The sequence below is a fragment of the Fukomys damarensis genome, unplaced genomic scaffold (assembly GCF_012274545.1).
Source record: "Fukomys damarensis isolate Sample0158 unplaced genomic scaffold, DMR_v1.0_HiC HiC_scaffold_19, whole genome shotgun sequence".
NCBI classification, from domain to species: Eukaryota; Metazoa; Chordata; class Mammalia; order Rodentia; family Bathyergidae; genus Fukomys; species Fukomys damarensis.
The window spans coordinates 60,703,264-60,717,113 of NW_022900931.1; the positions used below are offsets into that span (position 1 = coordinate 60,703,264).

The following is a 13,850-nucleotide window of genomic DNA, read 5'->3' on the forward strand; positions in this document are numbered from 1 at the left end:
CAGACCCGGGGGTCCAGGCCCAGCCTCCTCCCCCGGACCCAGGGGTCCAGGCCCAGCCTCCTCCCTCAGACACGGGGGTCCAGGCCCAGCCTCCTCCCCCGGACCCAGGGGTCCAAGCCCAGCCCTCCTCCCTCAGACGCAGGATCCAGGGTTCCAAAGCCTCTCAGGGACTGAGCACTTCAGCTCACCAGTCCTCTTGAACTGCCGCGTCCACATGCACTTGCCCTCCCGTGTGCACTGCTCACAGTCAGCAGCCCCACATGCAGCCTCTGAGCAATTCCCGGCCCAGAAGACCTCTCGCTGGTTGATGCGACAGTCATTCTCTGAGGTGCAGGAGCCATTGCGCCCGATGCAGGCACCCTCGGGGCAGTTGGTACACCACTTGCAGCGGGGGGCAGATGCCTAGCGGGAGAAGACAGGCTTGGTGGGATCTGCAGGGGTCCCAGCACCCCTCTTGAGCCAGCTCTTCCCAACCAACCACAGCTGATGAGTTTGGTGGTTCCTGAGACAGCTGACCAGAGTGGGGGACAGGACCTTCCTGCCCCTGCTTCTCCTGCCCCATTTACTTCTCCATCTCCAGGCTGCAGGGTCCGGGGATGGCGGGCCAGGCACTCACTACAGGTCCGGAGACGTCGGCATTCCTCTGGGGAGCGAGGCATCGGGGAGCAGGGGGAACCCCCACAGCCTAACCTGGGGGACAAGAGGCCTGGCTCACTCACTCTAGCCAGGACCCAGCCTCCTACTTCCTGGACATCCTACTGCAGCCCTCCACACCAGGACCCGAGATGGATTCGGCACAGACCTTCCAATCCTGGTCCTCCCAGCCCTTGGTAGTGGATAGTCCCATATCCACCTATCACTCAGGCTGGAGACATGAAAAAATACCCACGTCTTCCTGCCCCTTCAGCCACTGGGCCTTCTGCCTCCTGAATTTCTCTCCGACTGCGTCCTCCTCACCACCCAGTTACAACCGCTCACCTAGTTCAGGGCTCTTCCTCTTGCCCTAGCTAGTTCTTGATCCCCTTGCCACCTCCTCTCAGCAGTCCGACCCTCACAACAGCCTCGGGGATCTTGCTGCCCAGGCCTGGCTTGTCCCCTCCTGTTCCAACCTCTTGTGGCTGCCCACTGCCCAAAGTGCAGGCCCACAATCCCTTTTCCAAACTCTATGGGAATAGGTGTATTTCAAACTTTTGCATTTTGGAAAAGCAGTCGGTGCTCCTACTGTTACACATACACCCAGAAGCCTGGGGGAGCACCCCAAAGACAGCCACTCAGACTCCTGTAGTAAACATGACAACACAATTCATGTGACAAAGCCCAGCGTAGCCTCGCATGAGGGCAGGACAAGTAATAGTCAAGTGAGTTGGTGCAAACCTAGGAACCTCTTGGCTGGCAGAGATGTTTGGATCCCCGAACTGCAGATGAAGGGACTGTGGAGTGGGACAGAACCCGGCACCTTGGCCATGCAACAGAAGCCCTTTCTGAGCTGACTCCACCCACCCTCCCAGTCTCATGGTCCCCCAGCGCAGACTGTCCTTCAGATGTGCCAGGGCAGGCTACTCTGACTTTGCTGGTCTAAATGATACCAGTTGTTCAGGGTCCAGCTCAGACCCAACTCCTCTAGCCCACAAGCACACCGCCCCACCTGTGATGACTCCTCCACTTGCCCACGCGTGAGCCCGTCTTTCTAACGGACAGTATGCTCCTGAGACCTAGTGCAGTCCCCTAGGAGGGCGCCACCCCTGCCTGCGATATCTGCCAGCCACATGGTTACCTGTGGGCCTGGTCCCCGGAAAGGCAGGCTCCATGGCACCAGGTGCAGGCTCCAGACTGGTTACAAGCTTCAGGTGAGGGCAGCAGGCGGCAGGAGTCAGGGGGCAAGGTCAGCGCCAGCAGGCGGCCCAGGGCCACTCCCCCAAAGCCCCCAGAGATGTATAGGTGGCTCCCCACCGCTGCCACCGCATGGGCCACAGACTCTTCCATTGGGGGTCCCACAGAGGCCGGACCTGAGGAAAGATGGGGTGTTCAGAGAGGCAGGACAGGAAATGTAGGGAAGATACCCACACAAAGAAGCCAGTTGGAAAGGTCACCTAGAGGAGACAAAGACAGAAGAGGGCAAAGACAGACACAGAAATATGGAGAGGAGATAGATAAGGACAAATAAACACGAGAATCAGACAGCAAAAGACAGAAAAGAAAGGCAGAGAACAAAGGAACAGATAGTGAAGAATGAGAACCAAGACAAGTCAGGAACAGGGGTGCCTGTCTGGAATCCTAGCTACTCCAGGAGGCTGAGGCAGGAGGATCACAAGTTCAAGGCCAGTGTTATGGCTTGTGTTTAGATGTCCCTCCAAACCCTCATGTGGATAAGGTGGGGCTTTCCTTTTTCAGAGGTGGCTGAATCTGCAAGGTGTGATGCTGGGATTAAGAATGTGTGATTACTAAACCAGTAGATGTAAGTGACTGGTTTGGCACCGCCCTAATCCCAGAAGCTGGATGGGTTAAAAGGGGCAGAAACATGCTGTTAAACTCTCCTGTTGCTTTGCTATCTTCGGGCCAGTTGTCCCTCTGCCACCCTGCCTTAGAGCCAGCCAATTATGGACTGAAACCTCTAGGAACATAAGCCAAATAAACCTTTCCCGCTTTAACTTTGTCAGGTATTTTGTCTCAGCAAGGAGAGAAAAGTAACTAAGACAGACAGCTGGGGTGACTATTAAGACTCTGTCTCAAAAATTTTTTAAAAAAATGTTTTTTTAAAGGGATGGAGTGGAAGAGCACTTGCCCAGCGTGTGAGACATGCTAGCATGTGTGGTCAAGCCTTAGTACCACAAAAAACAAAACAAAACACAAATAAGAGAACAGAGATAAGGGCTGGGGATTTAGCTCAGTGGTACCACTGCCTGTCTCACAAGTACAAGGTCCAGAGTTCGATCTCCAGCACCAAAAAAAACCAGAGACAAAAGTTTTGGAACCAGATGGAGGTGGTAATTCCATACACAATATTGTAATGGCTCTAAATGCCACTAAATTGATTATTATTATTATTGTTTTTTGGTACCAGGGATTAAACTCGTGACTTGGCACTTGTGAAGCAGGCACCAGTAACCACTGAGGTAAATCCCCATCCCTGATTGTTTTTATTTTATTTATTTTTTTTGGGGGGGGGTTGAGACAGGGTCTCCCTATGTAGTTGAGACTGACCTGGAACTCACTATATAGCCCAGGCTGGTCTCGAACTCACGGTGATCCTCCTGCCTCAGCCTCCCGAGTGCTAGGATTACAGATGTGCGCCACCACACCTGGCCCCCTGATTGTTTTTAAAAATGTATTTACTTTTACAGTGCTGCAGAGGTACCTCCAGGGCCTTGCACATGCTAGGCAAGCCCTTGCAACCTGGCTACACCCCCAGCCCTACAGATCATTTTAAATGGGTAATTTTATGTCACAAAAATTTTATTTCAGTTCTTTCCAGACTCAAAAGAAAAAAAGAGAGAGAGATTATGAGAAGAGAATTAGAGAGAGAGAAGCAGAGACAAAAAGGGAAAGGAGACAGGCTCAGAAACACAAACACAGTCATAACATGAAGTGAAATAAAAAGGCAAGGTGTGGGGCCGGGATGTAGCTCAGTGGTGCTGCCGCCTGCCTCACAAGTGCAAGGTCCCCAGTTTAATCCCTGGTACCAAAAAAAAAAAGGCAAGGTGTGGGTTGGGGTTACAGGTCAGGAGAACAGCATACCCAGCACCCACACCTGGCACCGCAAAAAAAATAAATAAAGGTCTGGGGATTTAGTTCTGTGGTTCTGCCACCTGCCTTGCAAGTGCAAGGACCCAAATTTGATCCCCAGTACCAAGAAAGAAGAGGAAGGGAAGGGGAAGGGAGGAAGAAGGGGGGTGAGAGGAAGAAACAAAGGGAGAGAGAGAGAGAGAAAGAAGTGAAAAGGAAAGAGAGGAAGCACCGCAAAAAAAATAAATAAAGGTCTGGGGATTTAGTTCTGTGGTTCTGCCACCTGCCTTGCAAGTGCAAGGACCCAAATTTGATCCCCAGTACCAAGAAAGAAGAGGAAGGGAAGGGGAAGGGAGGAAGAAGGGGGGTGAGAGGAAGAAACAAAGGGAGAGAGAGAGAGAGAAAGAAGTGAAAAGGAAAGAGAGGAAGGAAGGAAGGAGGGATATAAGCCCATCCTAACCCATGAACAGCAAAGCTTGGAAAGAGACTCTCTACACGCAATAGTAGTTGTCTCTAGAGGGGGATTATGGCTGGGTTTTGTTCTTTCTATCCTACAATGTATATATAATGCATATTACTTTTATAACCAGAATAAAAATAAAAATTTCAAAGTAAAAAGAAGGAAGAAGGGCTTCTCCATGGTCTTTAGAAAATATGGAGACAGGAGCTTTGCTGCTGGGTACAAAGAACCTAGACTCGTTTTTTCTTTTGGTATTGGAATGAAGCCCAGACCTTTACGTTAAACTACATCTCCACCCCACACCACCCCAGTCCCTTTATTTTTTTAACGTTTCATTTTGAGACAGGCCTCACTAAATTGCTAAGTTGCCCAAGCTGGGCTCAAACTTGTGATCTTCCTGACTCAGCTTCACAGAGTGCCGGGATTACAAGCATGTGTCACCATTCCTAACTTGAGTGCCTTCTAATAAGTGGGGGTCCCAGGACAGATACAAGGCTCCCGGGGGTGTCCCTCAGCCTCCCAAGGAGAGTTGCGGGGGACTCACGGGTGAGGTCGGGCAGGAGCCAGGCATTGCAGTTGACCTGGTAGAGCAGAACATCACTGCTGAACTCATCAGGGTCCGAGCGTCCCCCAAGGACCACCATGGTGTCCCCTAGCAAGGCTGCGGCATGGAAAAGTCGGGGGTGGGGCTGTCAGGGAGACACAAGCAGGGATGGCCAGTCAGAGCCCATTCCCTTGTTCCACTCGCTCCCCTGCGGCCCACCTACATCCTTGAATATCCCCTCCTGCCCACCCCTTTACTTATCCAATCCTCGCCTTCCTCAAATCTCACCTCACTCCTCTGGGACCACCTGGATCCCTCAAGAGAAATCCACAGAACCATCTCCTCTTCCCTGGAGACCCCGTGACCTATGCTGCTCCCCATGAACTTGGCCCTGACTTGAGACAAAAACCTCACTCCTCAGTGATCCCTGCAGCTGGGCTGGGGTATGAGGCCCCCTGAGGTATCTTCTGTGGTCTCCTCTCCTACAGGGGCTTCTGCATGCATGTGTACAACACAAGCACAATTGTCCCTAACAGCACAGATGGCTTCCCTGTGCCCTCACACCCTGTCCTCCTTGACCTTGTAAGGCAGGAGATACAAGGAGCTTCAGTCCTATGATTTTTTTTTTGTACCAGGGATCTAACTCAGGACCTTGCACTTGCGAGGCAGGCGTGGTACCACTAAGCTAAATCCCTGGCCCAGCCCTATGTTTTCATAGATGGGGAGCCCAGGAGAGAGAGGGACCTGCCAGGCCACACCAAGAGTCAGGGCAGAGCTGATGCAGAGCCCATACCCCTGACCTCCTGGCTAAGGATTCTTTCCTTCAAATCAGGAATGGAAAGAAGAGACCACAGGATGCCACAGTTCAAGGCAAGGGGCTACAAAGGAGGGAAGGCAGGAGAAATTCAGAAGGAGCCGATCCACGGGGCACTAGGTACAGGGACACTTCCCTCCTGTCCCTACAGCTATCTGTCGGAAACACTTTTTCTGACCTTTGCCCCCTGTGAGGGGGCCAGCAGGCTCCAGGTACGGTCAGGACAGTGCAGGGAATAGAGCTCCGGGGATGGGGCTGCCAGCTCCACGTGGAAGCGGAAGCCACCAAATACGTAGAGAGAGTCAGTGGCCTCGTGGTAGACCGCAGAATGGCCGTAGAGACCTGGACAGAAGCAGAACGACCACAGAGATGGTGGGACAGGGCTGACAACCAGCAATGTCCTCCCAGCAACCTCCCAGGCTGCTCTACTCAACGACCATGCCACTACCTCACCGGGCCCTGAGACCAGAGACTAAGAAGTCCTTCCCAACACCTCCCTCTGGGTTCTAAAGGGCAATCACTAGTGACTCAGAGAAAGGGAAGACAGAATCAATGCCAAGAAAGTTAGGACCAGCTGGTGGGAGGGGGACAGGGTTACAGAATATCTAGAGGCTGGATCAAAGCATGGAGGAGAGGTAAGGGAGGAGACTCATGGGGCCAGGGATCTCAGAACCCCAGGGAGGGAGACAGTGGCCACAATGGGCAGGAAATGGGCAGTGCATCATAGAGTCTGGGGCAGAGAAACTGAACGTCCCTAGAGATGGCTCCCTGACAATCTGGGTGGGCTTAGGTGATGGCAGGAAGATAATAAGGTACAGTGGGCAATGAATACAGTATGGGTGGGGACAGAGTCTGCATGAAGCCCTGGACAGCTCCTGCTCCCACCTGTTGGGGGTGTGCCACTCTGGGCTCCGGACACCCAGGTGCCAGTTGCCAGCTGGTACTCAAGCAACTGCTGGTTGAAGCCATTCTCGGGGGAGTAACCACCCACCAGGATCAGAGACAGGCCTCGGCGGGCAGTAAGGGTGTGACCAGCAACTGCTGGCAATTCCATGGTCTGAGGAGCCTGTAAAACAGACAGTCAAGGTCACCAAGGAGCCAGAGGTTGGGGTCACCTTGCGGGTAAAAGCAAGACCCAGATCCATGGTCCCTCTGAACTGCTAAGGAGGTAGTGAGCTCTGTGAGGCTGGTCAAACTCCAGCCTCTGACTAGCAAGTGCCCTGGCAGCTGTGCGGTAGGCTCTGCTCAGTTCTGCCTTCTCGCACCCCTTCCTCAGGCTCAGATAACCCCTGTGCATCTTTGGTAAGCCCTTGCTCCTCTGCTCTCACTGTGTCCCAGCTGGTCCAACACAGCACCACAGACCCTTGGCCAGGGGTTGGACTGGGACTTCATTGTGACCCAGGGTGGCCAGTGAAACTCAATTCTGGGACTTCTGCTGGAACCCTAGGAGGACAGTTTCCTCTAGTGGTGAAGCGTGCAGGAGCCACTGTGGCCATCCCTACCGGACCTGGCACGGGGGTAGATGCTCACCTTCTCCTGCCGCCACTGCAGGGTGGTAAGGTTAAGGACCCAGAAGTCACGGGTGACTCCCCCGACTGTGAGGCCCCCAAGCAGGTACATGGCACCACGTCCGGCAGGAACATAGGCAGCTGCATGGAAGGAGCGGGGTGACGGGCCTGGGCCCCCATCCTCAGCTCCTGCCAGCATCTGTGTCCACCGCCGCTCACTCACTGAGTACCTGGGGCCAAGGTACAAAAAGTACCCTTACTGTATAGTCATCTCAGCAGATACCCAGCATCCTCAGGGTGACCTTCCCATGACAATCATCTTACCATCCCCAGCACCAGCACCACCCAAATAGTACCCCAGGTCTGGGTGTCCATACATAAGCCTCCTGTGACAAGTGTCCCTCCCCCTAGGGGCTTTTCTGCACTCCCTGAGGTGATTCTTGGGTGACAGACATCCTAGCAGGCCCTGAGGTAACCTTTACTCATTCAGGTATCCCAATCCTCCCACAGCAGTCCTCACCTGTACAGGTTTCCCAGCAGCCCCTGGGGCAGGCCCAGGCCCCCAAACATCCACAAGGTGGCATCAGGTCCCTCCACCATAGTGTGACCCAGGCGGTGCAGGAAGCGGCTAGCAGTGTCCTGGGTGATGGCAGGGATGCCAGGGGTCAGGCTAAGGTCATGACAAAGTGTCAGGCAAGGGCAGAGGTCCCGGACAGGTGGTCCCCGGAGTGGAGGCGGGGAAATGATCCACAGGACAGACTGAGGCACAACTCACAGCAGAGAGGCGGCTGTCCATGAGGGTCTCCCAGACCAGCTGCCCACCATCCAGCTTCGTGGCACAGTCCAGGCCCCCAAATCCCTCAGCACAGATACAAACACCTTGGCTCTGGGGACAGCAGGAAGGGGTTCAGAGGGGCCCTAATCACCCCCCATCCCACCTGGCTGGCCTTGTCCCTTTGTACCTGGTTACAAATCCCAGCCCCAGTGTGGGCATTGCAGTTGTCGGGACACAGAGCCATGCGGCAGTGTGGGCCAGCCCAGCCCTGGGGACACCGGCAGAGCCCAGCATCTGCAGCTCCATCCTGAGGCACACACTCCTGGGGGACAGGGCAGCTCCCAGGACCTCCTGACCCACAGCGGGCAGAACCCACTGAGGCATTGAAGCCCCAGGATGAGGAGCCGTTGGCCTCCCAGTGTAGCACAAGCAGCCCTGTGGGGAGAGAAGCCAGTGTCTTTTCCCAGCCACATTTTTGGCACTGCTCTACCCCAGGTGTGGAGAAAAACCCACAGGAATTGGGCAGGGAAGCACCCTAATCACTTTATATCACTGCTGTGGGCCATTCTGCACATCCCTCCCTTTGCCAACTCATCAAGTTCCATCTATTTTATTTTTTGAAATAGGGTCTTGCTGTGTAGTCCAGGCTGACCTTGAACTCACTGGCCTCAAACTTGAGGTAATCCTCTTGCCTCAGCCTTTTGAGTGCTAGGATTACAGACATGCACCACAACACCTGGCTCCATCCATTTAAAGCCTGAATCTCAGGTTGGGACTGTGGCTCAGTGAATGAGCACAGGCTTAGCACGCACAAGGCCCTGGGTTCAATACTCAGTGCCATAAAAAAGAAGTAAATAAATAGGTAGACAGATAGATGACTGACCAGCAGGTAGGTGGATAGATATATAGCCTACAAATCTCTCATGTTCAGCTGCTGGTTGCCATCTCCTTGGCTGCTATTCAAGGCAGTGTTTTCATGTCACCTGGACACCAAGGCCATCTCCCCGCTGTCTTCCTGGCTGCCTACACTACCTCCCAGCAGCTCACATGATCCTTAAAATATGAACCTGACCCCATCAAGGGCAAGCCCCAAACCTTCCTAATTTCCACTGCTCTTACATAAGACCAACTTTCCTTAGAAATATTAGCAGTTTTGTGGGTGGCGGAACAGAAATTCATTGTAAAACACTTTGTGATATGTAAAATATACTTCAATAACTGTATTTTTCTTAAAAAGAGTCTCCTTTGGGAATTGATAGGGTCCTGTAGACTGCTGAGTTCACCCTATCCTGTGCGCTCCGGCTGGGGCTGGGCCTCTCCCTCCTGCTCTTGGCTTTGGCATCTCTACTCCCGCCTGGAGAAAATGCCTTCCAATCCCTCCAGCTTCTTGCCTGCAGCCAAATTCACCTCTGCAAAGAAGGCTTTCCCAGTGCCCCAGCCCCCTAGCAAGGCCAGGAGCCTGCTCCTCTCCTCTGCCTCACCAGGAGAGCAACAATATTCTGAGTCTACTGCTTTGTTCCCTGCAGTTTGCCCCCTCGCCTCCCCAGTGCACGAGGGCAGTGTCTGTGTTCCCTGTTCACTGCTGTACCCCAGTGTCTAGCGGAGGCCAGCTCAGTGTGGGAAACATCTGCCGAGTGTCGGGCAAGTCCCTTCAGTTCCAGGAGCTCCCTGTGGGCCTGGAGTTCACGCAGTCTCCAACAGGCCAATTACGATCTGCCCCTTTATCTCCAGCTTGAGTGCTCTGATTCACAGTAAGAAGAAAAGCATTTCCAAACTCTGGCCCTTTCACTGCCTTTCTACCCATCTCCATCCCTTCCGCGGGCTTTCTCAACCTCTCAGCACTATGAATGTTAGGGATGTTAAGGGCAGTAGCTCTGCTGTGGAGGCTGTGCTGTGTAACATAGAATGCAGAGCCGCATCTGGTATCTACAGATGCCAGTAGCACCCCAATCACGTCAGTCAAAATGACTCCAGGCATCACCAAAGGTCCTGAGGGACAAAGCCATCCCCGAAAACCACTACACTAAATAGACAGTAAAGGATTCTCCCACCCACCACATTCTGCACGCCCTGCATGGCTCTTCTCTCTGGAGCCAGCCCAGCTAGAAAATTCCTATTTTGCTCTCAGCCGAGGAAACTGAAAGCCTAGAGATCGACAGCAACTGCATCATCCACACCAGGAATTGTATCACCCAGCAATCCCGTGGCAGTCTCGGCTGGAACCTGGGTCCTTGGCCCAAGCACATGACAAGTACAGGAGCAAGGGATACAAAGCCAGGACAGAGGTCCCACTGCCCTCAGCCCCCATACCAGACAAGGCCTGCACAGTGAGGGGCCTGTCCCGCCGCTGGCCACAGAAGGCAGCTATGAGGCTCCGGTCCGACTGGACAACGCCAGTGTCCAGGAAGCGCGGGAATCCATCAAAGGCCAGGACATAGCTCAGCTGGAAGGGTGCAGAGTCAAGGGTTAGGGGACCCTTTCTGGGGTCTGGGAAGAGGGGTTTTAGGACAATCTGAGTCTGGGAAGACTGTCAATCTGGCACGGAGGCCACCACTTTCCCTCCTACATTCAAAGCAGACACAGCTAATCAATCAGGCACTCTTGCATTGAGGCTCTTTCTCAATACAAGCTCCTGGCAGCCACCACCAACCACCTCACACAAAGGTGTAAGAAGTTACTATGCCTCGTCTAGGGAAGGGGAGCTTGAGGGTTTAGAGAATGGGGGTGGTCATTCAGGAATTAAGTAAACAGGGAAATGGAAGGGTCTACAGACTTAGGAACTAATCACTGGACAGCTTGAGAAGAGGAGTTGGTATTTGAAGGGTGAAAAAAGGAGACATGCAAGTCAGAGTCAGCCTGGAAATCCAGAATGGGTGGGGGACATCATTCTGACTTGTACACCTGAGCTCTAGACTCTTCAGTGCTCACCGTGCAGGGGGTACTGCTGTCAGGGGAGAAGGTAAGGGTGAGTGGGGGACAGAGGGTCCCAGGAGCACAAGGCTGTAACTCCTCAGTGGCTGAAACAACCCACACACAATAGGACAGGCCAGGCCCAGCTCTTGCTGCCCCGCCACCTGGAGGCAGCAGACCTCCAAAGCGGCGGGACCCCAGAGCCACTGAGGACACGTTGGTGAGGAGGGCACGACCCCCACACTCCCGGAAACAGGAGCCACTGGCCCTGGGGAGATGAAGAACCAGTGTCAGACCAGTCCTGCCCCAGCCCACCATGCCCCTAAGCCCACCCTACTAAGCCCTGCTGGCCCTTTGGCTCACCGGGGATCCCCGTAGTAGCCTGGGGAGCAGAGCTGGCAGTGGGCACCTTCAGTGTGGTCCTGGCAGAAGCACAGCCCGCTGAGGTTGTCACAATGGCCATGGCGTGGGTCCCCATGCCCGTTGCACTGACAGGGTCTGCAGCCACCAGAGCCCGTGGCATTGCCATAGCTGCCAGGCCGGCACCTTTCGCAGTGCTCCCCCCACGTCCAGTCTGTGGAGGCCCCAGCAAGTGGGACACAGAGTCAGGGGGAGGGCAGGATGGACCCCAGACCAACTGGTTCAGCGGATCTCCACCCCCCACTCCAGCCCTTGTGGCCTCAAAGGAGTGAAAGGACCAGACTGGGGAATAAATAGCAAGTCCCAAGATGGGGAAGGCTTAGCCAGAGAGAGGGTAACGGAAACCTGTTCGGCTCAGGAGCAAGGAATGGAGCAAGGGGACTGAGAGCCGAATGAGGGGAAACTGAAACCCTGGGGGAAGAAAAATCCGGAGCCTCAAGAAGAGAGAAGGGAGCTGCGGGTGTAGCTCAACACTAGATCCCGTGTCATTTGCTAGTATGGGTAAGGCCCTAGTTTCAATCACCACACCACCACAGTAAAAAAAAAAGGGCCTCGGGACAAGGGCTGCTCACCCTGGCACTCATCGCAGAAACCAGGACCCCGCTTGCGGCAGTGGCTGTGGAAGTTGCAGCCACAGTCTCGGGAGCAACGTGGGGCAGGGGGCCCAGGGGCAGGTGTGGGTGGGGGCAGGTCAGATGTCCAGCCCAGGTCACACAAGCAGGTGAAGTCGGGGGGACCGCTGCACACACCGTGACCACAGTCTTCCAGGCACCTGAGGGACCATGCGGGGATGGGGAAAGGGCCCGGCAGGCCTAGACACCCAGAACATCCCCACCCGTCCACCCACTGCAATACCATCGCAAGGGGCTGCCTGTTCCCACGGGTTCTTGGCTGTGTGGGTGAACCTGTCTCCACAGTAACTCTACCACATACGATAACGCCTGTCTCCATGGCAACCACCTATCACCACCGTGAAAACCCCCTTTCAACTGGGCCTGCCAACTCCTGAGCAGTGCTGAAGACTGAGTATCCCATTTCCAAGGCAACTACCACTGCCTTGGGGACCTGCCACTCAAACGAGGTCCCAGCCTGCAAGGTAAAAACCTGAGGCTAAGTGGGGATGCTGGTTCCACAAGAGGGAGCCCAGCACCATGATGATTCTTCCTCCACCGCAAGCCCCCACCCCGGGGTGACACCTCCACGGCCACCCGTGCCTCACTCACGTGCGATTGCAGTGCATGATGCCATCGCCCTGGTAGCCTCGCTGGCAGTGACACTCGTAGCTCAGGGGTGTGTTCAGGCAGGTTGCCCTCGGATGACACCGTGCCAGGCCCAAGCGACACTCATCCACATCTGGACAGCGGGCATAGGCCCAACGGGCAGGGAGGGCCACAGGCAGCCCTAGGCCCTCCCCCACCCACAGAGAGCAGTTACCCCCACCCAAGGGCCCGGAGAAGTCCCCCTGTAGGCACCTAGAGGGATTGGAGGGGGGCACAATACAGAAACCAGAGAGAGAAGGGGATTCGGGGACACAGGAATGGGGAGAGAGAAAAGGCAAACAGAAAAACAGGACAGAGAACAAAGGAAAGGCAAGGGGAAACGGAACGTGGTGAGGGGGGAGAAACGGAGAAAGGAGAAAGGAGAAAGAAGAGAAAGAGATGTAAGACGGCAAGGAAGGGCAAGGGCAGCCATGGGGCCAGGGCAAAAGGGAAGAGAAAGAGGCCGTCAGAGTCACTGAGGAGGGAGAGCCCGCTCCCGGCTCCACCCGTCCCCCCAAGCCAGCCCCTCACCGTCCCAGGGTGGGGTTGTCCTCATTGCCACACCAGCCACACTCATGGCTCTGCAGGCACTTGTGGCAGGTCAGGAAGCCATCACAGCTCCGGCACCGTGGCTCAGAGTGCACGCTGTGGAGCAATAGATACGTGGGGTGTCGGCGCCTGGTCCCCTCAGCTGGCTGACAGCTCCATTCCATCGGCACCACCCCAGAATCGCACCTGTCGTCCCAGCCACGGCAGCCCCCATGTGGGTACCGGGCTAGGTAGGCGGCGAAGAGGAAGCAGGTGTGGGTGGACTGGCACCAGGCGCACTGGCTGGAGTTGGCCAGGCAGTCCTCGCAGGTCAGACGCCTGGGACAGGAAGCGGGGCCTTGTCACTCCGGCCCTCACCCCACACACCCACCCCCGCTTCCCAGGCCCAGCCAGGCTCACCGGCTGCAGAGTGGGGGACACTCCTCCGGGCTCTTCAGGGCGCCCCGGCCCCGGCCCCGCCGGCTGCATGCTGCATCCCCTTTGCGGCTGGTGCTCTGATGCCACTCACAAAAGGGGTCCTGGGAGGAGGTTGAGTGAGGAGTCAGAGCCCAGTTTAGCTCACTCCTTTGGGTTCCCAGTGCTGCCCCTCACCCTCCAACCCTCCAAACACCTCCCGCCCCAGTTGCCCTTCCGCCTTTAGCCATACAACATCTGTGTTCTGTGTGCTCAGTGCCCAGCCTTCTTTGTGCAGCAGCTCCATTCTACGGGGACTGGGGGTCGGGGGTCAGATTCGATCCCTGGAATCCTGAGATACACAAAGGCCACACTCCCTCCCAACCGCAGTGATGACAAGGACCAGGAGCCGTCACAAGACCCAACAGGGGCCAATGAAACACGATTTAGGGATTTCTGTCCAACTGTGGGGTGGGTTGGGATGGGAACAGAAAT

The 13,850-nt window shown here is 55.2% G+C and overlaps 1 protein-coding gene across 1 annotated transcript in view; it reads right to left on the reverse strand.

The window, feature by feature from the left end:
• Positions 1–13,850, reverse strand: part of Megf8 (multiple EGF like domains 8) — a 41,637-nt gene that overhangs the window by 11,192 nt on the left and 16,595 nt on the right. Inside the window, 18 exon segments of the mRNA XM_033765815.1 lie at positions 189–402; positions 567–690; positions 1,775–2,006; positions 4,728–4,872; positions 5,720–5,883; positions 6,427–6,607; positions 7,072–7,279; positions 7,570–7,688; positions 7,825–7,935; positions 8,012–8,259; positions 10,135–10,267; positions 10,753–11,002; positions 11,098–11,308; positions 11,727–11,926; positions 12,378–12,626; positions 12,945–13,058; positions 13,149–13,280; positions 13,362–13,480. Of these exon segments, the coding sequence (XP_033621706.1) occupies positions 189–402; positions 567–690; positions 1,775–2,006; positions 4,728–4,872; positions 5,720–5,883; positions 6,427–6,607; positions 7,072–7,279; positions 7,570–7,688; positions 7,825–7,935; positions 8,012–8,259; positions 10,135–10,267; positions 10,753–11,002; positions 11,098–11,308; positions 11,727–11,926; positions 12,378–12,626; positions 12,945–13,058; positions 13,149–13,280; positions 13,362–13,480 (3,154 nt within the window).